A 27339-nucleotide genomic window follows, 5' to 3' on the forward strand; every position below is an offset into this window, starting at 1 on the left:
CGCGGCGCGCGCGCACACCAGCCCCGCCCTACGCGCGCGCCATGGCGGCGGCCCGGCTCAGCCTGTGACAGCAGGAGAGCGAGGCCGCCGTCTTCCCGCCGCCCTCCCGCTCCCTTGGCCGCGGCCCGGGCCCCGGCTCCCCTCGCCTGCGAGCAGCGCGGCGCGGGGGAGGGGCCGCCAGCAAACTGTCATGCAGGATCCTCCGCCGGAACGCGACGGGAGCGCCCGCCCCGCCGAGGAGCGGCGGGGGGCGGCGGCGGCGGCGCCGGGCGGCGGCGGGGCCTCCTGGCTCCAGCGGGTCTTTGAGGAAGTGCGGGGATCCTCCCAGCTGAGCGTGGCCCCCGCGGAGCCGCCCCCCGTCACGGTGGTGGCGGTGGAGCGGTACCTGGCCGAGCCGCCGCCGCCGCCGCCCGCCGCCGCCGCGCAGTACTGGTACGACGTGACGCTGGCGGACGGCGCGTGCCAGGAGCGCTGCTACCTGGCGCCGCGCCTCAGCGGCCTGGTGCAGCGCGCGCACCTGCGCGCCGGCGCGCGCCTGCGCCTCACGCGCTGCTCTTACCTGTACGACGAGAAGCGCCTCAACTACGGCTTCCTCTGCCTGGAGGAGCTGGAGCGGGTGGGGGGCACCGGGCCCCCCGCCACTCTGCTCCGCCCCCGCCCGCCGCCCCTCCGCGGGGAGAAGAAGCGCTACCTGCCGCTGTGGAACAACGAGGATCCCTACGGAGACATGTGGGTGGCGGACAAGGCCCAGGCGCAGGTGGACGTCGACGGTAAGCGGAGAGGAGGCGGCTTTAGAGGAAGGGGATGGAGGTGGAAACCGGCCCGGAGGCAGCCGGGCGCCCCGGGGAGGTCTGTGCTGCTGAAGCTGTCCCCAGGCGCCCGCAGAGGTGAGAGGGCACGGTCGCTTGTGCGGCTGGGCAGACCTCCCCGATCAGAAGTGACCCTCCGGTTGCCGCGGGCATCAGTACGGACGTGCCGTACGTGTCACAGTTCACATGCTCGTGTTATTTTGAGAGGGGTTTTTTAAACTTTTCGAAAAGTTGACTGAGAAAAGTAGCTGTGGTGCTTGCACCTAGTCTTCAGAGGTGTCGAAGCCAGCTGTTCCAGCAGTAGCCTCTTGGCTAGTTAGCAGGACTGGGTGATCGCACCTGGAAGTTGCCACCCAAAAATATTGTCAGTGTTGAGGGGCTCAGGCCAGTCCACGGAGCCTGGTGAGGACTTCTGCACAGGTGCGATACCCTTGTAGGCTAATGTTGATGTCTTGTAGTAGCTCTTCCGCTCATCTGACAACACTTCTGTCATCGCTGTTTCAATTAAAAAAAAAAAAACCAAACCAAAACAAAGCTATGATGTGTGAAGATAGCTCAGAACAGGATTTCATGGTGAATAGTATCAGCAAATGAGCCTTTTTAAATGCTAGAAACATTAAGAAAATGCACGTGACATCCTGGTTTGTGCACTTTACTCCAGAAAACTTAGTGTTCAATCATGAATGATCTTTTTTGGTCTTACTTTATTTTTTCCCTGCCTTTGGTCTTTTTTTTTTTTTTTTAATTTTTTTTTTTTTTTTTCCTTAGTCTCCAAGCTGACTTCTCTCGGTCAGCTGGAAATGACCTGGAGAAGCAGAGTTCACTTCCATCCTCTTCTTGTGAGAGTCCTGTACAAATCTAGACTAAGGTACTACGGGAAACCAGAGAAAAAAATGGATATGCCTTATCAGGTAAAGAGGGATAAATACATAGGTTAACACTCGAACAAATAGCTGTGGGATACTTGGAAATCATTATTCCCATATAATAAGCACATAAAGTTAATTTTTATGTTGTAGCTACTTTATATTAAAAATGCTACCTTAAAAAAATGCTGAGCCCTTTAGAGTAGGAAATGGTGAATTTAGTGATTGTACATACAAACTGTGGTGGACGTGTTTCAGTAACTATAGTTCAGTTGAGCTTTTTGTGAAGAAAATAATATTTGGAGTTTTTAGTAGCTTAACAGCCTAAATGTTTCTGCTGGTCTCTAGGCTTTGGAAGTTGGAGTTTGTCTTGTCCAAAAAGGGGGGGGGGGGGGCAAACACTTTAACAATTTGTATCCCCTAATTCTCTCACCTGTTGACTTGCAGATAGATTGTTTTACTGTAAAATTCTTAATGATTTTCCTAATATGTTTTGCTTGTGATAGTTTTGTGTAGAGCTTCTTGGAAATGGAGATATGAAGTGTGGTGGGTTGGTCCTAGCCAGCAAATAAGCACTCACCTGCTGGTTGCTTGCTCTCCCCTGCCCTCTCCAGGGAAGTGGGAGAGAGAAATGGAAGAGCAAAAATGATGAAAAAAAACATGGGTTGAGATAAAGATTTGTTAAACTGTCTTAAACCATAGAGTGAAACTGGTATCATCTACCATTGCTGATCACAGAAAAGATAAGAATTTGGGCTGGGGTAGTTGTGGAAGAATTCTTTTGTGGAAATTAGGGATTCCTTCAACTCTAGAATTAAATATAGGTTTTGGAGCATACTCTGTATCCATTTGTAGTAATCAGAGAAATTGTTCATGAGTCAAGTAGCCGATGCATTATCCAAAATAAATACCTACCAGAATGATGATAAATAAAAGATGAATGTATTTTGTCTCTTTTTCTTTCTCTTTAGGCTTACTTTGAAGTTGCTGATAGTTCAGGCATGATGTCAATGGTTTTGTGGAATTCATTATGTCCTGAATGGTATAACAGTATGAAGGTTGGCACAGTACTTCTTCTTGAACAGTATGCTATCAAAGCCAGTTATCCATTTAAAACACAGCCAACCCCCGGGGATTCACAGATGAAGAGATTTGCTACAATTGGTTAAGTATTGCAGAAACCTGTTTTGATTCAATGAAATATAGCTGTAAAAAGGTAGCTCTTCACAGAAATAAAATAGAAAGTGATCCATTGCTGAGACTAATTGCTAAGGTATATATCCTTAAATATTAGCTCTGAAAGGTGTCTTAGCATCCAGGTTCTTATTTCCTGTTTATATTTGGATCATGTCTACAAAATGTATTGCCACAATTAGTTAAAACCTTTATTTAAAAAATAAGGAAATAAAAATCTAATCCATGATTTCAAGTATTGGAGTCATAAAGACAGGCCTCTGGTACTGAATTTTAATCTGATTCTATTTCCTGATGAATAATGCAGACACCATTTGTGCACTGCTCACACCTTGTTCAGGTCACTGAAGCACATTGTCACCTCATCTGACTTTAGATTTTAGTGTATATGGTGAAGGCCCAGAGTATCTGCAGAGCTCCACTGAATAAAAAGTTGCGTTGATGACAGCTGTCTGTGCTGAAGCAGCAGCACCGTGGGGAGTGCATATATGAAGAATATTCCTTGGCTATGAGAAAGTATTTTCTTACTTGCAGTTATTTAGTGTGATAGATACTCAAAGGAGCTATGCTACAGAAATACAAGTATTGCAATATAACAGTAATAGCCTTTTCAAACTGTATTTGGTCAACAGGTTTTTTTTTTTTTCTCTTGAACATGAGTTCTTTCCTTTTTTGTGCTTTTATACTCAAAGTGATAACCAACATTCAGATAACTTGAAACAAGTGAATATGTGTGCTGCTGAAGGATGATGTATGTATAACGTACTAACAATGACAGTTTCATAATGTGGGTGCTATGGTGCGCAAAAATAAACAATCTTTTCACTGCTAGAAACAGTGTATCCTCTGCCTAATGTATCTTTGTCTTGAAACCAGACTTTAATGCCAGAAGTGTTTCTGATGGTAGGAGAGAAAAATGCTTAGCTAGAAATGGCAGTGTGTGAGAGGAGCTAATGATGATTACAAACCAGCCCTGAAAACAGTTACAATGGCTACAAAATCTTTCTGCAGGAAAAGGACAGAGTGAAATATGCTTTATGAGGCGACTTTCTCTATGGGCAGATACAGCTTCATTCACACTACACTACTGATTTCTGCAAGCATTATTGGGATGGAAATGTTAACGAAGAGATCAGAATGGAAAATTAGACCAATGGACTGTAAATGGTAACAGATTTGCAGTGGAAGAATTAAAATCAGTCTATAGGAAAGTGCCATGCGGTATTTTCAGACCATGGATAAACTGTAGAAATCACTAATCTCTGGTTCATATCAATATGTGTACAGTATCTTATTTCTTTTCTCAGCACAAAGCTGAGAATTTTGTCCTAATATGAACTCACAAAGCACATAATACCATGCATTGGTGGGTCTTATGCCCATATATCCTGTAAGAAGAGAATCTAAAGAGAACAGAATATCCAGAAAAATTTCTAGAGCAGTTATAAAATTGATTTTATGCAACTCCTGGTGCATGGGTTTTATTTTGTTCAAATTAAGTGAAATGGCTTACTAATTACTCCATTAATATAAATATCTCTGTATATGCCCAATATTTGGTAATATTTCAGCTTTTTTTAAGCATGCACATTGAGTGCTCTGAAAGTTCTTCAGCTAGTTAAAGCAATCAATTACACTGAATTGCTTAAGTAACAATTACTTTTTTCATCATCTATTTCTAATTTGTAATTCCATCAAATCCCATCTTCCCAGTGTTTCCTTACGTTTTACAACATCTACAGGTGAATGGTTGTATCTGGAGGGTTAACAAGGCCACAAGGGGAAGGACTTTCCAAATCAAGATTTCTTGCAAGACAGTATGCTTCTGGTACATTCCTAGATTTCTGAGAAGTGAGTTCTGCATTGCTTGCTTCTCTTTGCAGCTGCAGCATTGTATGACATGCTGAGAGGTGCTCTCTCAGGACCTAAAACCTTTGGAGCTTAAATAGTACCAACACATAGAATTCTACTACTAGCAATGTGTGCATCTCACAGATCACTGAATTTGTGTGGTGCTGATGAAAACTGCTGTTTCAAATAGCCTGGACTGACCTTAGCTTCTGAATTATCCCAGGGTATAGCCCTGAGTTGAGTGTATGACTTTCATCTAATCTCAAAATGACAAAACCACTGGTAAATAGTTCTGATGCATTGGAAAGTTTTGTTTTCAGGAATTTTCTCTGAAATGCTGTCCTAAAACACCATATGCAAAACCGTAATTGTCTTCCAAATACATTTCTATAAATTAGCAGCCAAAAGAAAAGTCTTAAGTAGAGGGTCTCATTTCAAGTATAACACCTTCCTAATGTTGCACTGCTAGAGTGAGGGGGCCAGATACTATTACATAAACAATTGTATACATTATTTATAACTAGTTACTTTTCTGGGTGCGTTATTTGAATAATCCTTTACCCAAACCCAAGCATCTTGTAGAAACTTCACCAGATTGTGTCTTTTTTGTACCAGCAAGGTTTGTCTTTTTATGAGAGAGACAATAGAGTTCCACCTTGTGTATTCTAGGTGCTGAAGCCATTCCCTGTATTTTTTATCTGGTTGCAGAACCCTTCCTTTGCCCCAGTGTTCCACCCTGTTTGTTATTCAGCATCTAAACAATCTGCTTAATAAATTAAATTTTTCAGATGCTATGGAATAGACATGAGAAGACTTTTTGTTTCCTGCCATGGTGTATTTCTATCATATTAATAACTACCTGAACTGGTATCAGATGTGGAAGTTCTCATCCGCTAGATTGTCTTCTGTTTTACTTCACTGTCTGCAAGTCAATTTTAGATCTTAGTGAAATTTGAGAATGCAGCTAACGTAAAAAGTCCTTTGTATCTAATTAGTATTGAAGCATTAGTTTCTGTTGCTGGTTTTTAAAATATCTGGCTGGATGGATCTAATTGGTTCATGTAGGGAATGGGAAAGTTTAACATTGCTCAGATTATAAAATTGCATTTTTGGGTGCTGTACCTGAATTCCTTACTTTATTTTGATGAAAATATAAAGTCAGAGGAATTGATTAATAATTTCACAAGCAGTGATATAGTTAGAATACTTCATTTAAGAAACTCTACCCTGATTTTTGAATATTTTTTTTTTTTTAATATTTGGGGGTTTTTTTAATTTGTATTCATGCCTTAAATGTTACTGGCTTTTTTTTTCTTTGTCAGAAATCAGCCTTAATGTTCGAGATCCTCCTACTAAAATAAATATTATTCCAGAAGAAATGGTTAAGCCAGAGTGGGGATTACCTGAAGTTAAATACCGGTTTATCACAAGGTAAAATAGAATTTTGTTGGTTGTCAGGCTGCAACTTAAATTTCGGTACATTATACCGAATGTTAATTTAAAATGTTTTTTGAAAAGTTTCTGAGAAAGCTTTATGTGTTGTTATTAACAAATACTCACATCCTTGTTCTGTTTTGGTTTTAGGTCAGAACTGGATGACTTGCCAAACAATCATTCCTGTGATGTTATTGGTCTTGTGACATTTGTAGGAAGGGCTGAACGAGCAAGAAAGAGAGGTTTTTCTATAAATATGACTTTCAGAATTTATCAAACAATTTTTAACTTTCTGAATAAATGCTTATACGTTTTTCTTAATATTTGTTTATATAGAACATGGTGAAGACTTCTGGCTCTATCGTTGGGCACATGCCGTTGATGGGACTTCAGATCAACCATTCATACTGGAATTATTTGCAACTTCTCAGCCAGATGTGTTTGAGCATATTCATCCAAGTATTCATCTCTCTATAATACTTATTAATAATTATTTATAGTGTTTCTCTAGTTGGTTGCTAATTTTACATTCTGAGTATAATTACCACCGAATAAAAAAATACTATGGTTTATCTCTTCAAACAGAAAATAGCTGATAAGAAATGAAAATTTAAAAGTTAAAAAAATTTGTTTAAGTATTTGAAACCTGTACCATATTGCAACCTGCCAGTTAGTCTAAACAAATAGATGGGCAGCTGCACCTGGGGCTCGTCTGATCTCATTAATTTCAGAGAAACTTAAGTGAAGCACCTGGGGCAACATCTCTTGCATCAGAGGCAAATAAAGAAGGCAGCTGGTCAAATCTATTACTGTGTTAGTTATTGTATGTAAGCTAAGAATGATAAATTTAAAACAGCAATCCTTAATTAAGGATTTTAAAGGAGCTTTAGATATTTCTTATTGCCTTCTTTGTATTTGCTTCCAAGCACTCATCCTTTCATTAACACCGGTTGGTGTTGTGTGCATTTTTTATATCATATTTCTATTATGGCTGCATTTATCATGAGTGTTCTGGGGAAATAGCAAAGAATGGCATTCCAGTGTTTAACAGAGATTTTAACAAAAGAGTGACTTTGTACTCTTATTTAGAAGTTTTGCAGTGGCATGTCATGATTTCTTGTGCTTTCCATGATTTTATACTTACTAAGGTTGGACTGGATGATCTTTGAGGTCCCTTCCAACCTGGTATACTATGATTCGATGATTACCCTTAAGAAACACAGCCATCTGATATCTATATTTTTACTATTTGTTTCATTGATGTCCCAACTGAGAAAGTATTTCATGTTTTAGCCCTAATATATATGCTGAAATTTTCTTGCACAGTTATTAAGTTGAAAATGTAATTATATCTCCATGTTGTAATTTGGAACGGAGGCTCAATACGTGCTGAAGCATTTGTAGGGTCAAGAACTGCAATGACCTGTTTAGAGTACTTAAGATGAATTCATTGTGTGTCAGTCATGACACTGTAAAATCAGTGAAATATCAGGAAAAAAAATTAAGGTTCGGGGTTTTTTTTCTCCAGTGACGTATTTGGTGTGTACACAGATGAGAGTGGTACGGGACTTCACTGAGAATCCTTCCAGCACAATTTACCTTACGACTTCAAATGAAAGTCAGATATTCATTACAGGTAACTTAAACTAGTTTTAGTTTTATGTAGTGCTCATCTTATTTCTTTGGAAAGAGTATTTTTGTTTTACAACAAAGTAATCAGTGCATAGTATTAATTTCCCTGTCAGAAGTGACTTTGAGTTAATAATGAAATACCATTGCAAAAAGAAAAAAAAGCAAATGGTGTTCTTGTGAGGCAGTAATGGGTATATCTTATGAAAAGTATGTACGTATTATTAGATTAAGTCATATATTTACTAATTCTTTTAGACTGCTTTAATCCTTTGATAGCGTAGCAATGCAGATTACCACTTTCTTAAAAACATTAAAAATCACTTGCAGCTTTTCTGGCTTACAGATTTCCTTATTACAGAAAAAAATAATGGGTAAAGTTGTCCTAAATTTATGTTAGCTACTCTTTTTCACCAAATATTTGGAGAGCTATTATGTTTCATCTTTCCCAATGTGCAGGGCCTTATGCAGACCACGTGGTCTGGTAATGGATGTGATGCTGGGCTGCATTGAAGGAGTGTTCCTTCTAGATAGTCATCTTTGAATACTCCCATCTGCAGTTACAATACTGTTTACAGTCTTGTGATACTGTGCACTAGATATCACTAGGCGCTATGTCACAGGCAGGACCCAGCACAGCTGTTTGTAGTGTATTTGCTCTTGAATCAGGAGGCAGATTATAGTAGTGTCGCAAGTGAGTGATGTACTGGCCTAATTGCAAGGGAGTATAAGATGCAGTAAGTGTATCTTTCCTGTGTTTGTTTATCCAGCTCATTTATTCAGTGTTCCGAACATATCAGTCACCCAGTCCAAATCTTTCCACTGACAAGTAAGAATAGAGAAAAATACATGCTAAAAAAGTACTTGGACATAGTGAGTTCTATACACGTGGTCTTTTCTGCCAAACTGGGTAGGGTGTTCTGTGCTTAACTGGACTAGCAAAACAAGCCAGTCTTTTGTTAATAGGTTTTTAATGATTCAGATTTAGATTTTAGATTTTTGTTCTTTGCTTTCCTTCAGTGTATTTTGTGCTTAATTTTCTAATTAAATACTTAATCTTTCACTCACCTGGGGTTTAGTTCATTTTATGCCTGTTTGGGTCCTATGTGAGAACTACAGCTGGTGATTGCAAACCATTGGGTAAGAACTATTTCAGTTCACAAGTTAGACATAGATCTGGTCATAATACAATTTATTTAATAAAACTGGTATTTAGTCCGTATCTTAGTTTTAAAGCAGCCAACAATGAGTACATACATTGCCAATTATCAGTAACAATCTTCACTGAACTCTATGAAGATGATTTGTCTGCTTTTTCCTCCTAATAAACCAATTTCTGATCATTTTGTTGTTTTGTATGTTCCTCTGAGAAAGTATTCTATAGTAGCATTTTTACTGGTTGTTTTATTTCTTTTATTTTATATTTGTTTAACTTTCTGTGCCAAATGCAAATGTTAGTCAAGGAATTCAAGATACTGATTTCATAAAGCACTGTTGACTAGTGGAAAGATGTCTTTTGTATTCTCTACTCTAGTTTTTCTTAATTAATTTTTTCTACATGCTAGTTTCGAGATGAGAACGGATGATAGTAACGTGCTTTGGTTTTAATACCTGCTTATTTTTGTTTTAAAAGGATGGCACAAGGGCCAGCCATACACAAAGGATGCCAAAGTAAAAAACTTCATTCAGTGGACTAAAACACAAAACGAAGCTGATCAAATGAAGAAAACTGTCATTGGTGGCTATTATCCTTTTCCAAGACCTCCAAATAACTTTTTGAAGTACTGTAAAAACAATAAAGGTATCATACTGTCAAATATCTTTAAGTTTTGTAGCCTTTTTCAGTTCAGTCTTAATCCAAGCACTTAAGGCACTAGTTAAAAAGCAACAGGGTTACTATTAGTGATTACACAAGTTTGTAATGTGTAAGAAATATCGTAGGCTAAATCCTCATTTTACATGGCACCAGTATCGTTAGCTGCAGGAGAACTGTAGCAGCTTACATGAGTTACAGATCTGCCCAGAAGTTTTACTCGGAATAGTCTGTTAAATCACAATTGAAGACAGTTATATGGAAGGCAGTGAATTAGGAATTTCACCTGAAACAGAAATTGTGGTATCTGATAATGCATACTAGAAGATGCTTGTGAGCTAAAGAGTTTTACTGTTTAATTTTTTTTTCCAAGTGATGTGAACAGCAAAAAGATTTCAAATTCTTCAAAAACATAATTTCAAATCAATTTAATATTTAGTAACAAATTCTCCTTACTTTTCTTTTGAGCCTTGCATTCAGATGTTTTGATGCTATATTTCTTTAAAACTTGTTTCTGGAAATTTCTTTTTTGCAGTTGAATCAGTTTTGAAAGCCATAGGTGAAATGGGGAAAGAGATTGAAGACTTGCACTACAGAGAACACAAGCGCATTGCTGTTCAGGGAATAATTAGTGCCATAAGATACATCAGCTGTGGCAATGCAGCTGAAGAAGCGTCAGGAGTGGAACTTACTCAGGTACAATGTTTGAGAATCAATGCTATAGCACTTAAGCAACTATGATCATAATCAGAAAGAAGAATTTTGCATTTGAGCTCAGAACCTAGTTACATTGTCTCAATTAATTTCATTTGCAATTTGAAAGCAAAATTTTTGAAAGTCATCATTTAGAACTTTTTAAAAAGCAATGATTCAGTGCTTTTCTGAAAGTGTTATGGCAATCCTCTATAAAACTACCTAACTGTTTAGAAGTTACTAGTTTGACTGACTGGATAACCTAATGTAAATTAGCATGTGGGAGAGACAACTACTGCAACATGCTCAATGTCACTTTCTAGACAGAATTTATATTGTTAATATGATTAGAAGCTATTTCTGCTAGATACAATGTGACTTTCAAAAGGTGGGGTAAATTGTTCTGTTCCTTTAAAACTTACAGGATTTTGAACTGGAAGCAATAGCTTTAAGTGCTTTGAAACTCTTAAACAATTGACTGTTGTTGCAGAAAGATACTTCTCAGTCTCCTGAAAGTTCTGTGTCCAGAGAAGACTATGTTCACAAGGGGAAAAATGCCAGCCTTCAAAATAAAGAAGTTAAGTCTTTTCTGAGGCCACATTGCACACCTGAAGAACAACATCAGCACCAAACTCGACTGCCAAAAAGGAGTTCAGTGAAGAGGAGGACACCACACAGATCAAATACAGATTCAGAACAGTAAGCTCTCTTCATAAATATGTAGCGGATCTTCTAAAAAGTGTTTACAGAAATTAATTCAGAGATCAAGCCATAGAAAATATATCAAAAAGCTTTAAAAGCATATATAATTTAATCCTTGAAAGGTAGTTAGGTACTTTACCCATCATCAGGTGATGTCAATTATACTGTTCAGGCTCATGAAGGATTGATTAAAGCAGATGTCTGCTTTGCAGTGCTCTCTTCTGATTCATATTTATGGTACTTTGTTGTTAATCTCACAGATCTGAAATAAACATAGTTGATACTTGAACCATATATAGTTTAGTGACATAGCCGTGGGACGAGCAACGGTTATAGTGGTGTGAGGAAATAAGATTTCTTCACTGAAAGTGCAGAATCAGGATCTGGTATACCTGTTCTTTAATTTCAAGTATACCTTATTTTTTCTTTCTGGTTAATGGAATGTTCTGCACGTAGGTGTAACTTGTTGTCAGAAGGGCAAGTAGATGGTGGTTGTGTGCTAACATAAAGGCTCAAAATAACTTGTACTGTGGCTCTGCTTGTGATGGGTTTTCATGAAATTGTACTGCATCTAGTCAGACATAGACAAAGGATATCAGTCCAATACAATGAAATGGAGTAAGACAAAGTAATTTGATACAACTGTCTTGGATTCAAGAGTAAAATATCTGCTTGTATAAGATTGCCCTTTGTTACAATGTTTGTGCAGAATCTCCTGTACCCATACTGAGTATTAAAACCCTGGTGTATACACTGACAGATTTAATGTTGCAAAATTCTAGCCAGGCACGTCTTTTTTTTCTTGTAATGGATTTTCCATGCTATAAAGGGTATATTTTTCTTCTCAGCTTTTCACATCCAAAAGTCATAGTGTGAGAAGAGGGGTAGGTATCCAGAATATTTTGAGGGAAATGAGATTAAATGTAATTAGAATTGAATGAAAATTTAAGACTAAGAAAACCCTGGTGAATAGAAGTTTTGTCTTGTCAGTGTTATAGCAAACTTGTTAGTGGATTTCATTTCCGTAAGAAAAATTCCATTATTTGAGTGTCTTATGTTAGTTCTGCCTGAAAGAAAAACATGCATGTTCTTCATTTTGTATATTTCCACTTAAATACTGTACAATAATGGTGAATTTCCTACTTTAAGGGGAAGTGCATCTGTTATTCCTGTATCACCTTACCCCTATTTCACACGGTCTGCGAGAAGAAAATCTGGGTAAGTCATGTGAAGTTAATTATGTTAAATAATTGCAGTGATAAAACAAAGATATTTGTTTCACTAAAAAGTGAAGCTTTTACAGGTCATGAATCTCTACGGAAGTGAAATGGAAGAACAAATCAGGGTAGAGTTTAATATTTCATGTTCACTTCTTCTGCACTGATTCTAGTTCAAATATATTGGATTTTTTTATTCTGAAACATCATATTGAGTGTGTTACTAAACATATTTTTATATTGCTACTTGTGCTTCTTAGGGAGTATATAATAACAAGGGTGCATCATGATAAGCAGTGTAATATATGTGGTTTTTATTTCAGAGAGGTGACAGTTTAAGTAGGAAAATCAAAGGTGGGAGGGATGCTTAATTAGCAAGCAGAGTGAAGAGTGTAATAGCTTTAAAGGATTTGCTAGCAATGGCTGAGCTGTGCATCATCCTTGATGCTACAGAGGTGTAAGTATAGTTGTCCCTGAGAAACCACTTGGCTCCTTCCACTACCCAGTGCTCAGTTTTTATTGAACTCTGTTTGGATCCAAAGAAAGAATTTTTTTTATTTTATTTTTATTTTTTTTCCAATCTGTATAGGAACTTCAAATACAGAGTCCTGAGAATTCTGGAACTGAATGAAATAACTATAAATGGGAAATTATTAAGAATGAGTGTTTTATTTGTTAGTCTGGAGTAAAAAGCTACTTTCCTTCATGCATTTTGTTTAAGGGCCATTAATTCTTGTCATTTGTTCCAAACACAGCTAAGGTAACTTGAACATTTGAACTCTTTGTTGTCAGTAACTTCAGATGTTTGGGATTTTTGACAGAGGTGATTTGGGCTTGTGTCACCAGAATGTATACCCCTCAGTTGCTGCCTTATTTTGCTTTTAGCGCCTCTTTCATCCCCCCCTAAAAGAAAGAATCATGGTGCTAGGGATATAGCATCAATAGTAATGATGGAGTTGATAAGTTGTTGACCATTCTGCCAGCATCACAGCCCTACAAGCATGCCTGTATTCTTGAAAAACATTTCCTGGAAGCTAATTTGCAGCAGCTTTTTCTGTGGGATAAATGAGGCTCCTTTGAGCCCACGTCTGTTGTTTCCTCTGGTGCTCTTGGCAGATATTGCATTTTCTGGGGGAAATGATCGCCTGGCACTCCAGCCTGTTCATTAAAAATGTGACACCTGACTTTAAGGTCACATCTTTGCACATGATGCAGGAGTTTGCAGAGACTTATGGCACAAATCCATAGGAAAATGTTGAGAAATGTTCCTTTTTTTCTTGGGAGTTGGAGGGTGGGAGGAATGTTTTTTTCCCCATTTCTTGAAAGTGAAGCAAAAAGTTAAGGCATGTTTACTTTGTTCTCTGCTTTTCTCAATCTGCTACTCTCCTTGCTACCTGTGTCCTCTCTATGCCATTAGTGCTAGAACCCCAACTAAAGGAGGAGAAAGTGTGTGTTGGATTATGGAAAGCTGTTTCACTCTATATAATTAAAAGGTAACTTGTGTATTTCTGTAATTAACTATGAAGTTGTGCTGAATTCTCCAAATTGCAAAAAAAAAGTTAAAAGTTAGCCTGACATACCTTAAAATTGCATTGTTTTATGTTCTGTTACTTAGAAGTAGCAGAATGTTACCTCTCATTGAAATATTTTAATATGTTACTGAAATAACAACAGTAGAAATGTATTTTGAAGTATATATTCTATCTTAGATTATTTTGCACCAAGTATTCTGTGCAATTTTTCAGCATGTGGTTGCATTTTTTTAAGGTTTTTTTGTTCTTAAACAGTAAAAGCTTATTTTAAGGCTGTTTATTGACAGCCTCAGTTCCTACATTTCTGAGTTAACTTATTTATCTGATTATTAAGGGTTTCAGAAAGAACAAGGTAAGAGGAAACTGGTTACTTTAATATTATTGTTGGTATTTATATCCTTGCTAGTAGAGACATTCAACATAAATGTACCTTTAAGCATTTAATATGCCCCAAAGTAGTTTAATTGATAGTTTATTGTGAATAGGAAAAGATCAGGAATTTCAGAAAGTCTTGTTTTATATGGAAGTAAACAAAACCCAGTAGTTTCCTTAGCATTTTAGTATTTGTAAGTTTAGCACTGCAGTTACCGTGGAGTTGCTGGTGCACTACATGCTCACACTCTGTACTTCTTGAAAGTAACATGTTTGTATGCCTTTATCCTTGCAGTTTCACTTCTAAATGTTTATGTAACTTAGACCTTTTTTTCTTTTTTTCCTCCCCCCTGATGAGAGCTAAGGGATGAGGATTCCATAATACAGGAAAATTCAGCTTGAGGTTTGCATGACTGAAGGTTTCCCAGAATTTGACATTTCCTTCAGACCTCTTTTTCACATAAATCAGAATTTTTCAGGGACAAATTGGTAGATACCAACAATCAATTTCTGTAGACTTGTCAAATTATTGTAGAAGGCTGTTTGGTTTTCCTGTTACTGCTGTGGTAGATGCATATACCGTAATAGTGTCATAATGGTGGAGTTAAGCTGATTTCAAACTAGTCTATAAAATAAGGCTTTTACCAGTTATGTATCAGTGAGTGGGGTGTTTTGTTTTGTTGTTTTGAGCCACTCTAATACCTTGCATCATTTGGCCGTAGCTACAAGTTGTAACTATTTTCTTTCTCAGTAAATAGGTGTGAAGCACGAGACGTGCTTATTTTCCCAATATTTTCTAAAAGTATTCATCTGTCATCTATTTTGATTAGTGTTATTTTCATGGCAATACTTTAAAGTAAAATGAGTGAAAAGATGAATGCCAGTGCATCTGGAAATGCTGAATAAAGGCTTTTTTGCAAGTGGGCATCCGTGCAAAGGGGAGTCTGCAGAATGCAGGCTGGGAATAGCAGATTCGGCATGGCACAAATTCTCATAAAGCTGGCATGGGCAAAGTAGGAATGTTTTGGTGTACAACAGCCATAGCATATTGCAGTAAATGGAAGGATTTGGGTTATGTCAGGTGGCTTGCAGACATACTGACTGGCAAAGCAGCATGTAAATTGTGTGTATAGACAAGTAGGTTTCCCTTTCGACCTAGTTCAAGTTACACTGCACACACATCCAGCGCAAAGCAGTCCTAGGAATAACATGTCAGCCAGGGAAGAGAAATCATCCCAGCTACAGATCTGTGAAAGAAATGGGGGAAAATTGTGACAAGTTATTTTCATATTTTTCAGAGGCTCTACCAGCTCTAAATCAGAGCCAATTCACCTCCAAAACTAGAGAATTCTGAGAGAAAAATAAGCCATTTCTGTAACATCAACTTGTCGGCAGTATGACTAGGTTTAATCCTCTGCTTTAATGAAGGGGGAAGTTGGCATGTATTTAACTTGACACGTTGATTTCTGAGCAAGCCTTTCCTAACGTGCTAGATTTTAATGTCTCTTGTTGAGAAGTCCAAGTCTTGAAAGTGAGAATTAGTTTTGTGGGCATTAATTTCTAATTAGACTACTTTTGTTAATAGTTTTGAAACTGTATTAATATAGTTGGCATGTAAAGGTTTAATTTATTGTTATGCATACATGGTAATTACTTCCCATGATGATTCTTGTAAAAGGAATTAATTCTTCATAAGGTACTATTTTAATGGAAACATTCTTTTATCTAGAAATAATACCATAGGAAGCACAATGTAATTACTGAATTATAATTTTCAAGAGAGACAAACTTTCCTACTGTCTTTCATCAGAAAACATAAAAATACCACTGAATAAACACAGATCTGACATCTTGCATGTATCTTCCAGAGGTTGCCCTGGACCTCAACATTTGAAAAATACTTTGGACTACAAGTCACATAGAAACACATACAAATTTTCATTTACCACCATTTTCAACACAGCTCTGCTCAGAAACTTGGGTGATTGGTAGGAAGCAAGTAGGGTCATGCTGGTTTAAATTCTTCTTGTGGCAGCTTTTTTTATTTGTTAAATTAGATGTTTGAAACCTCAACTGCACAGTTTATGCCGCTTAAGTGAGGACTCTTTTGTGCCTAGAGTTGGAGATCATAAGGCCACTCCAGGACTTAGCCCACACCATGATGATAGTGCTTTCATAAAATGTACTTTCATACTCAGAAACCACAATGCATTTCCTTTTACCTTGTCATTAGATTTTAGATTTTTCCATTTGTTATGAAACACTGACATTAAATTTTCATGATATATCCTAGTATGAAATGGGAAAAGTTGAAAAAAAAATCTGTAAATCCTTATGACTGAAATACAGAACATCCTACTAAACAGCATGTTTGGTTTTGATTCCCTTTTCACTGTCTGTGTATTTGCAATTAAAAAATTGTATTAGTAACTACTTCGGTAGTCTGGAGTTTTAATAGTACCTAAATAAAGTCTTGCCTATGTCTCAGTTATTTGTGATGCAAAATAATCGAGGTAGTCTTTTTTCCTAAGTTTATTCAGACATCATGGCGAGTTTATAAGGGGAACAGAGCAAAAAAGAAAGGAATAAATGGGCCTAAGAGTTTATTTTACCATGCCATGGCTGCACAGTATCTGTTACGTTTTTTTCCTGCATAATATCCTAGGTAATTCATTAGAGATTGTTAGAGAATAGTTACTTTCTGTTAATTAAAAATTTCATGTTTGAAAATGGAAGTATAACAGAAATCTAGTTTGCCTCATTGAACTGATTGTTACAGCAGGGTAGTATGTCCAAAGGAAAAAATGTTTCGAATTTATCTTTCTGGATTCTGGAGTGATGATGCGGCTTCATTCATGCTTTTTTTTTTTTTTTTTCGACTGCTGAAGGGTGCTGATAGGAAAGCGCAGCAGCATGCTGTGCAATCATTTTTTAGGATCAGGATCAAGTCATAAAACTGTTGTCATCGGTGACGTTCAGCTTTTAGTGTCACACATACTATTTCAGTAGGTGCCCAGTAGAGGGCAACAAACACTCTTTTTTGAGTGTAAACCACTTTCCTATCTACTCCATAAAGAAAAAAAATACAGCAGTTCTTGTCCTAAGCTCTTCAAAACCGATTTACTGAGCATAGTAGGTCTCGTTATGTCAAGCTGCTCTGTTACAAGTCTTGTGTTATGAGACCAGGTACTAGTGCCCACTCATTTGAGCTTTGCCTCGTTTGTCACTAGAAATCTGTCAAGGTTTGAACTTTTGCTGCATAGTATTTGAGGTTAAATAGATTTTAAATATACATATGCTATAACTTTCTTTTTATAGCTTGGATGAATTTCAACATGAAGATTTTGTGCAAGATAAAAATGGACAGGCTGTTTCAGACAGTTCACAGTACTGCACAGGTACGTTGCAAATAGTTGCTACATAACCTTGGGAGGTTTAAGCCTACTTTTTGTTTTCAGGTCCAATAGGCAACAAAGATATCCTTATAACCCTTGTTTGTCAAGACAGCCCTCCTGTACATCTGGCTGCATCAACCTTCAGAGAGCCACTGTAGAAATATATTCTTAATGTCATTCTGCTCAGTCACGTCCCATCTAAAGGATGGCTGGAAGGACAGTGTTGGGTTGTTTTCCAGTATGGGGGAATAAATTCTCAGTGTTCGTTTACACAAATTTTAAGTTACTTTTGTACCTCAGAAGCCTTTACTAGCATAAGACCTCACATTTTCTCATGGCAGTTTTCTTGTTATAGTGACCTGCATGTGATAAAATTGTCCCTCTCTGGAAAGGTAGCCCCAAAGCTATGGGAGTACCTAATTAAAAAGACAAATACAAGATGTGGGGAGGAAATGGATAAAACATACAAGCCAGTAATAAGAATTATGCTCAGTTTAGGGATTTTTCTACATTAATATTATTAACTTTTTCTTTCTTCCTGTGCAATTGAAAATAAACTCATTGCATGCAGTTAGTTTCTTGATATCTATTTTTGGATGAAGAAAGAAGTCTAATTTGTCAGTTGTCGTGTACAGCTTGGTCTGGTTTTAATTTCATGCAAATATTTTGACATGTTTTCCTGTTTTCAAAGCTGACTAAATATACTCTGAATCATGTAATTTTATCTGAAAGTTTGTCTACTACTAGCGTCTGTCCCAACATTAACATCTGCCAATTTACTTCTATGTATGGCTATATTATGTATAATGTTGTCCATCCTTTTATATTTGCAAGGCAGCAGTTCATCTTAATTTAGTAACGACAGCAGTAGGTTATCTTTGAAGCCTATTGATGATGATCTACTCCATTGTGCTGCTTTAAAGCAACAGAAATTACAGTGAATTTTCCCAAATGTTTAATATATCAAAGAGACTGAAATGGTGAGGAAACTTTCAAATTGGAGAAAAATTTATACAGGTGATTGTTTAAAGTGAAGTTTTATTCCAGAGAAAGAGCAGCCTCAGGAACTATGTAGAGATGTGTTTTTCAAAAGTAAGAAAACGTATCTGTAAGTAAATTTGAGAATTAATTACTTTATTGGTTGTTAGTCTTCAGTGAAATTCCTTGCTTTTAAAAACAAGAAATCAGATTGAATGTTCCCACCTGAAATTATTTTTACAGCAATTTTTGGTAGCTTTAATGTTTATTGTGCAATGCTGTTACTCTCTAGAAATATTGGGATATTGTGTAGATCTCATAAAATGAATGCATTTATGTGATTTCAATGAGTTGGTTTAAAAGGTTGGTTTACCAAAAAAAAAAAAAAAAAAAAAGGATGTGAATTAAGATGTACAGTGAAATACATGCATCATTTTTTGACTGTAGTAAAGAGATATTGCATTAGATACTTATCTGTATTTTAGATATAAATACCTTAGATACTTTTATTCTTAAATTAAAATATCATTTACACTGGTATTTCCTCACTGCATGTGAAACCCTATTTAACTTCAGTTGACTGATATTTTGAGTATAGTCCAAAATAAATCAGTCTCTCATCTAATGTAAGTATGCAATAATATGAATATGCTAGTAAATGTAGCTACTCAACATATGCACATATTTTTCTCACATCAGTCCCACGGCAATATTATTAATCTTATATAAAATACTAATAGTTTAGCTGATGCTAGTTTAATATAAATAACAGCATGTTTTTATTTTGCTTAACAAGCTTACTAATTATGGTATATGTATCAAAGTGAACTCTTTTCTATGCTGTGTTCCTTCAGATTTTGAAGATACTTTTTCTTTTGCAGTATTCTGAGATTATATATTAATTATGTATCATATACTTATTTTTCCTTTTACTGATATGGAAGTCATAGGTACCATATAAAATGGAAAAGTGTTCCTAGTCTAAGCTTCATAGCATTGTTGCCATAGTCCCAGACAGAGCTTTTGTTTTTTTAAATGCCAGCAAGGGAAACTGCCCATAGCTGCCTTTAGAAGCTGTTTATGGGAACATGAAATTTTTCCCCTCCTCCCTTTGTAACTATGCATTAGTGGTGCTGACACTTTTGTCTCTTAGCAGCTCTATATCATAGCAGCCTGCATCACAGTAACACTTTTTGGATAGTCATTGGGTAGATGTACAAAAGGAGCCGATAGAGATATTGAAAACAAGATAAATTATTAAAATGTATTTTTTAAATGTTGAAGTATCTTGGGGGAAGCTGTACTGGGATATGGTTCACTCACTGTAACTTCATTTACTGCCGATACTGTTTTTGCAAGAGGTACAAAGAAGTTAAAAGATTGCAGTCTGTGCTGTAAGATAACAAAACATAACTGTAAAGCAGAAATGCACTGACTCATTTATTAAAAAAAAGTGTTTGCAAGAAAGAAACTTTATAGTAGACTGATGATCAAATTAATTTCTAAATTTTTACAAGAAAAAAACATCCGCTGTGTACTGTGATTATACAGTAGATTTAAAAAAAAAATCCTGCTAACTGAATTCAAAATAGGTTTCATCTCAATTGTTTTTTCTAGGAAATTTTGATTTTAAATGTTCATCATAGAAATTTTTATATTTTTGATTGGTTTAAAAAAGAAAGTAGTCCTCGCTGCCAAGAGCAGTTCAAACATTTGCTTTATTTTTCTTCTAAAGTATGATCAGATTGTTAGATTTCAGCATCTTACTGTTTAAATAACCATCAGTGGCTATTTCTGCTCTGCTGTCCTGATTACACATCTGTTTATGCTAAGTTAGTAGTGAGTGTACAAGTAGGATATACAACTTACAGCACGAATCATACATCAAGGAGGGAAAAGTAATGATTGAAGTTTTAGAAAGAGTTTTTAGAATCTGAAACTTTGTCTAATATATAGTATTAAGTCTTCATGCTTGTAGAGAACAGTGTAATTCTCCAAGTAAAATGGTAAGAAAAAAATGTTTCTTCTTGTAGAAGCTTTCATGTGCCCCTTTACCTTATATGATGAATTCCAGTTCTGTGAGAAAAATACTGCAGACTGCTTTATGCAATCCAGAGCACACTTTCCATTTCAGTGTTATTGTTATTTTTCTTTAAATTCACTGTCCTTTGTTGTCTAATTCAATGCAGCAAGACTCTTATTTCCCTTGTTGAATGTTCTTGCATATGTTGTATCAAGTTTGTCTGTGTATATTCTGGTTTCTTCATTTTTGACCATCCTGATACTCCATCATAGCAATTAAGACATTAAAAAGAAGGAAAGTAAAAAAAGCATGTTCACAGAAAAATGTTGGAGTGGAAAATATACCCTGTTCAGAAGGCTACTTGATGAGCAGTTGTTTCACAGGAGATGAAGGAGATGCAAGGCTATACTGGGAATATTTTGAAAAGAGCTTTCTGATAACCACAGAAGGTGGGGCTTAACACTTGCCTTCAAAATGGGAGATGATGGTTATACAAGCTTTTACAATTAACAATTCTCAAGTTGCATGTAATAGGGAAGAACAGAGCTTTCATTGACTGTATAGCAAGAAATTTTAAATGTAGCGTAGTTCTCAATGTAAGCATATAGTTATTGTGCAAGGGATGGAAAACTTTACTTTCATTTGTACCCATTTTAAACGTGTTTTCATAGTTTCTGGCTGTTCATTAAATAAGTTACGTGCCCTCCAAAAACAAGCCACGATAATGCTTTTCATGTGGGGAAATAAGTCTTTTTACTACAAGACTAGTTACCAGTGTTACCAGTTTACTCATGTTCCAACCCTAGTTTAATTCATTGTGCTGTATGTTTTGAACATTCTCCTATGTCTTCATAATTGAAGTGTTCTAATGAAAATATTTCTCATCTAGCAGAGAAGTGATATGAGCGTATAAGCAGCTAAATATTTTCTGTGTTTATAATAGACCAAGAAGGATTGAGTGATATACCTGAAACTGAAGAGACTGGAAGAACTTGCGATTCGTGGCAGAGTGACCTGTGGGCACAAGTGAAAGACAAGTTAATGAAATACTTACATCACAGCACAATTTTTCCAGAAAGCATCCCGCGTAAATTTGATTATGTGCACAAGGACTTACTTATGCAACAGTACAACCTTCATGCAGCAGTGCACGAGCCAAAAGAAATCAGAACAGATAAAAATATCAATGAGTTTAAAAGTGCTAGTGGCCTTGGGTATTATGAAGTGACAGTTCTGGGTAAGTATTTGGTAGCTCGGCTTCTGAAATGGTTAAGCAAGAGCAGTATAAGATCTTAGCTCTTTGCTGCATTAGCTTGAGAATGACTTGAAAGTTCTTTGGAAACTGAATGGATTTCTCTAAATTAACCAGTTGATTCTGAATATTTCTTGAAGTTTAAAAAAATGCTTGGCAGATTTTTTTGTTAGAATCATTATTTAGGATCATTTTTTACCTGAAAACTGTAATTCTCATTAAAAATACCTTGAAATTAAATGATCAGATGTCTTGTTTCTAGTATCACTTTTCATATCATAGCAATTTTGTGTACCGGTTTATGGGTATCATTTGAAGAATGTCTGTAGTCCTTAAGCTGTTGATTATTACAATTAGAGGTAGGTCCTGTTCACTAGTGCAACCAGTCTGACATAATCAGGTAAATTATTCAATTGCACTTGATTGTCAGCTGACATTCCTGCTGGAGGGGTATTCATCAGAAACAGGTTAGTGTTCTTAAAGCGAAAAGGACAACTATAAATGCTTCTTATGAGCTTTACTCTCATAGAGTTGTTTTTTGAGTACTGTTGCTCCTGGAGTGCCTTTCCTCCATGCTAGAAAATTTAAGGGCTGTATTTTAGCTATACTCATCAACTGCTGTCTGCTGCTTCTGATTAGTACAAAGTGCCACTTGATTGATTGTAACTTGTTAAAATATGCATACGCAAGTTGATGTTTATCTGTTTGTTAGCATTACTGTGGGCTATTAATCTGTTTGATTTTGTTTTCCCATTAAAAGGAGAAAGAAATTGCCTAGCTTAACAATGCTGATGTTAACATTCCCATAATTTAAAAGTTTTCATTATTTGCTAAGGGAGATTTGCAGAGAATGTGTTTGAATATTTACAGTCATTAGACTCCCGGGACTTAAAATACAATATTCAATATGAAAATAGCACAAGTACTGCATCTCATACTGCGTGGATACACTGGTTGTAAAATTAATTTTTCTGCCCTTGTAACAGTGCTAAAGTTAAAGAAGAATGTGCAATGGCTACCAATGTTTTAATATTTTCTGAGCTAACAGCGTTGTTAGCCTCGAATGTTACATCATATCAATTTGAATGTGCCTTATGTATAAATGAATATACATGTATATATTAAAATGTATTTTTAGACATCAGTTATTAATTAATGGACAAAGAACAAGTAAATGAAAATCGGTGTTCAGCCTGCAATAGTTTGGTTTTTTAAAAAAAAAAAAAAAAATGACGCATGAAGTTGCTAATGGGCTGAAGATGAAGTTTTCTGCTAACTTAGATGTTTTTTTCACCAGGTATAAACCATGATGTTGCAATAGATGTTGCATTTCTTCCACTGTTTTGTCCTGAAGATCCCCACTTATTTCAACTAGAAGACATTCAAAATGATACATTATTGTCTTGCATGAGTTGCATCTCTGCATGTCAGGAGAAGGCCACTAGCAATGGAAGGCGTTGTGACATGTTTCTACTTCCAAGTGAGACTGGCTTTCACTGTCATTAGTCATTTATTGTTTCTTGGTTTATCTTTCAAGAGTTAATCCTCTATAGAAATCTCTGGTGTAGGTCAGACATTGTTCACCTCTTCAGTGAAAGATACGTAAATTCTATGTGACCACCTTTAGTAAATAGATGTAATACTGAACATTCAGGGCAGTTTTTACTGGAGCTGTTCTCATACTCTGAAGATAGTGTTTTAATACCCAAACCACAAACTCCTAAGTGACCTAGGTAGTATTTGCAGTTATTTATTGATGCAACGTTATACTGGCATAGAAGTCAGTACATGTGGCTGAGCACGTAACTATTTGCCTTGATCTGCTTTGAAATAGAGTGGAGTAATTGTCAATCCATCAGTCCATTTCACTGATGTCACTTTGACCAGCTGCTTTAACACAGTATAGGCTACAGTGCCTGTAAACTGAACTGTTTGCCTGCTATTGAATTATTTTCCTTCAGCATATGCTTCTAATTACTAGCACCTCACAACATATATGGTGAACACTGTCAATGTGTAACATACTACAAAGTGCAATATAAGCATTGTGTTTTCCTGCATGTTTATATAGACAGAGCTGATTTTATTTAAATACATCTTTACTTTTCCTTGAATAATACTGTGAAATCTGAGAAGCAGTAATAGTTAAGTAATGCATATTTCAGCTTTTCCATATCTAAGTTCTGATGCTGTCATTTCTAGTCATTGAATTCACTAATAAAATTCTATAAAGAAAAAAAATCACAGTAGGCCAGCATTTAATGGTTAGAGTAAGGTTTTTCACTGAAAGAAGCTCAAACATATACACATTATTGCATGGAAAACAATGTCAATTTAGTATACCTTTTTACTATATGTATATTAAAACACTTTTTCTTAACTTCTAGATGAAATTGTAAAAGCAGCAACGGATCTAGATGGCAAACATGTTGTCTGCATCTTGGACATCTGTCACTTGGGTGATGATAAGGTGGAAGTCTTTCTGAGCAAAATCTACAAGACAGTGGAACCTGATGTGCTGGAATCAGTGTAACTTAATAACTTATTTTTCAAATTTATATTGCTTGAAAGGAGGGAAATAAAATTACTGTAACTTGAATGGTCCCTCTACACATTGCACTTTTGTAGAACTAGCAGACACAATCATAAAATTATGATTCCTGGAGCAATTGTAATGGTCATCCACGTAGCTGAGGAGGACGATTGTTGCCTTTATTTTTCTGCAGTCTTGAAACAGATAACACAATGTATTGGTCACTTATGTTCAAGAAGGATGAATAGGCAATACAGTGAGCTTATCTTTTGATAGGAAACCAAGGGGTATGATTATCACCTCCCTTTCTCTGTATGTGCACATACATACACAGGAAATGTATATATCAGGGTGAGGAATTAGAATGTTTGCATTGCATTGCAGGCAATGTTTGCAAAAGAATTAACTGGCTGTGATATAAATTTAGGCTGGCAGAATAATTTTGATGATTAGAGCTGTTACATTCTATAGTGATCTCTTAGTGGAAGGTACTAGGGGCAAACTAACTGCTCTTTAGGCTTGAAGCTTACTGTGTTTGTGAAAGGGATTAAGTGCCATAGTGCCTTTAGTACTGGGCATTGGACTCGGTGATCCAAGAGCAACTTTGAGTTCTTTTTAGCTTAGCAACGTCAACTGCTGTGGTTTTGTATGTCTGCTTTTGTATATACAGCATAGAGTAGCGAGTATATAACCTAAAAGTTTTTAAAGTATTTTATTTATTAATAAAAAAATACTTAAATATTTTTAAAGATAAACTTTGTTAGTGGAACTTGCTTCTGGCTTTGCAAGAGAAAAACTGTCTTTAAGGAGTGCTTATCATGGCAGGATACAGATTGTCACACCATTATGATTTTTCCTGTTGATCACCTCTAACCTTCACTAACAGCTGTATTCCGAGTATGTGAAGGAGCTCAGCAGCTGCAAGAAGCTGCTACTTCCACAAGAGCAAGAGACCCTGTAAAATTCTGTCAAATTTAGCCTGTAAGTAGCAGCTGACTTCTGCTGAGTTCGGAACTAAGTCCCACTTTTTCCTCCTCCATGTCAAACAACCTCAAATAATGTATACAACTGGATGCTTAGAAAATTATTCTCAAGTAGGAGCTAAAATACATTGCTATTTGACAATTTGTCCATGTGAAATGCTGGTCTCAGTTCAATTCTTTGAGAAGAAATGATTGCATTATGGAAGCTTGCCAGTTAAATTGTACCATTATTGACCGAAGCCCACAGTGTTAATTTATAGGAACAGATTTATTCTTTTTTGGAAAACTTCTAGGCACCTTTTAGCAGCCTGTTGGTAATTGAGGAGTATCTCTTTCAACTAGCAGCTCACTAGTCTGCCCTGGGGACAGTGGACTTTGTCTTCAAGTACTTATTCTGTACCCTGACTTCAGTTAATGGTAATTAAAGGAGAAATGTAACTGTCTTTATTATAGTACAACTTCATAGGCAACTTCAGATAAAAAGTAAAAGCCTTAACATTCTAAAGAAATTGGTAAAATTAGTCTGTCTACTGTGGTTTACAGTTTAAAAATGTATTCATGAGAAAAGTTTAACTTGAATTGTACAGGGATTAGAAGTTAAATGTGACTACATATTGTATGTTTATATTTTGTATGGATCACGCAGTATTAGTTCTAGAGCAATGTTTGTCAACCCATGCCTATCAGAATACCTTGTAACCTTGCCACAGAAGGCAAAACCAAAACATACCAGCCCAAGAAGAACATGGTGTTGCTGGCAATATGTTATTGTGTAATTTTGTTGCTTATGGGTTTGTGAAGATAGAGGCCATTGCTCTAGAGTGAGAGAGATAAGCACTTCGCATACCAAACTGAGCCATGCTGACTGTGTCAGCCAGTATTTTTTATTTAGATATACTTCAGGTTGAAGTCTGATTTTAATGAAACCATTATTTCTAGAAGCAACTTTTAAAGTAAATATCTTTGTACGAAAGGACTCATGTGGCTGGCACTGTCACAGAGCCACTCTATTCAGTTGCACTAGCCACTCCATCCATCCCATGCAACAGAAATGCAGCAAATGCTGTTCGTCACATTTGCACTGCTTATTACACTTTAAACACATAGCGTTAATCGTTTCATCCTCCATGTTAGGACTTCCTAACTCTAAAAGAAATATCAGAATGGTGCGGAATATGTATAAAATGTGCTTGAGACTTTAAAGCATGTAATTTCATTTTACAGAAGTGGTGGTTGAGATTTTTCATGGTAAAAGCTTGAAGGAGAGATACTTACTCTTGCAGAGTGAAGTGCCAGTGTTAGAAGCACAGGCTTTTTGTGTGTAGCTAGAGAATATTCAATGCCTGTAGTAGATTTGGAATTTCAGTACCCTTGGTCATTCTGTAGAGGCACTTATCCCATCCCTGTAAGTTACACTGAACTTAATATGCCAACTTCAGTTTATGAAATGTTGCAGTATTAATACATAGTTCCACCACTCTGCCTCCCTCGTCCCTGCCAAACCAGCACTGTATAGCACTGGGGTGAAGGTCCTCTCTGCAAAGAAACGACTTACTGTTTTATTTCGCTTGGTGTTTATTGATGCAAGTATAAAACCAAAGTATTTTTGATTCTGAGTCTGTCAAAACATGTCAATTTTGCCATGTTAAACCAAGATACAGAATCTTTTCTCCTGCAAAAGTCACAGGAATGATCTTTTTTGCTGCTGTATGTTGCCGCTGCTGTGGGTAGAATACTATCAGAGCACATTTCCTAACTGTAGAATTCATACCCAACCCAAGAATTGTACTCTAAAATCTTACATTTGCATATTTCTTATGTTTCCAGCATTAATTTCAAATAAAATCGTGGTAAACTATATGTAACTAATGGTACTTTTGAGTGTATTAAACTTGCTAGTTCATAGATGTAAGATCAGTTTTGAATTAATGTGATGTAGAATTAGTGCAACACAGAACTGAAGAATATAAATAAATGAATTAATATATGCAAATGTCTTGGATTATTTCTTTCAGCTTCTTTACCTTTTCTTTTCACTTCTGAAAGCGGTTTCAGTTTTGCAA

At 36.6% G+C, this 27339-nt stretch overlaps 1 protein-coding gene across 1 annotated transcript; it reads left to right on the forward strand.

The window, feature by feature from the left end:
- RADX (RPA1 related single stranded DNA binding protein, X-linked) lies at window positions 1–27269 on the forward strand. Its single transcript, XM_032996126.2, has 15 exons — window positions 1–770; window positions 1578–1720; window positions 2647–2839; window positions 6043–6151; window positions 6305–6396; window positions 6491–6613; window positions 7683–7790; window positions 9417–9584; window positions 10132–10292; window positions 10780–10988; window positions 12141–12209; window positions 17431–17510; window positions 21452–21745; window positions 23058–23240; window positions 24148–27269. Exons 1-15 carry the CDS (start codon window positions 191–193, stop codon window positions 24291–24293), a joined length of 2658 nt encoding a protein of 885 aa, XP_032852017.2. The 5' UTR covers window positions 1–190; the 3' UTR covers window positions 24294–27269.
- The last annotated feature ends 70 nt before the right edge of the window (window positions 27270–27339 follow it).

This window comes from Tyto alba, unplaced genomic scaffold (assembly GCF_018691265.1).
Source record: "Tyto alba isolate M040663 unplaced genomic scaffold, T.alba_DEE_v4.0 Super-Scaffold_5, whole genome shotgun sequence".
NCBI classification, from domain to species: Eukaryota; Metazoa; Chordata; class Aves; order Strigiformes; family Tytonidae; genus Tyto; species Tyto alba.

Coding starts and splice junctions, on each gene's coding strand:
- RADX (XM_032996126.2), top strand. CDS start 191: ATGCAGGATCCTCCGCCGGAACGCGACGGGAGCGCCCGCCCCGCCGAG. Junction 6,152..6,304: donor AAATACCGGTTTATCACAAG/GTAAAATAGAAT, acceptor TTTTGGTTTTAG/GTCAGAACTGGATGACTTGC. Junction 6,614..7,682: donor GTTTGAGCATATTCATCCAA/GTATTCATCTCT, acceptor TTTTTTCTCCAG/TGACGTATTTGGTGTGTACA.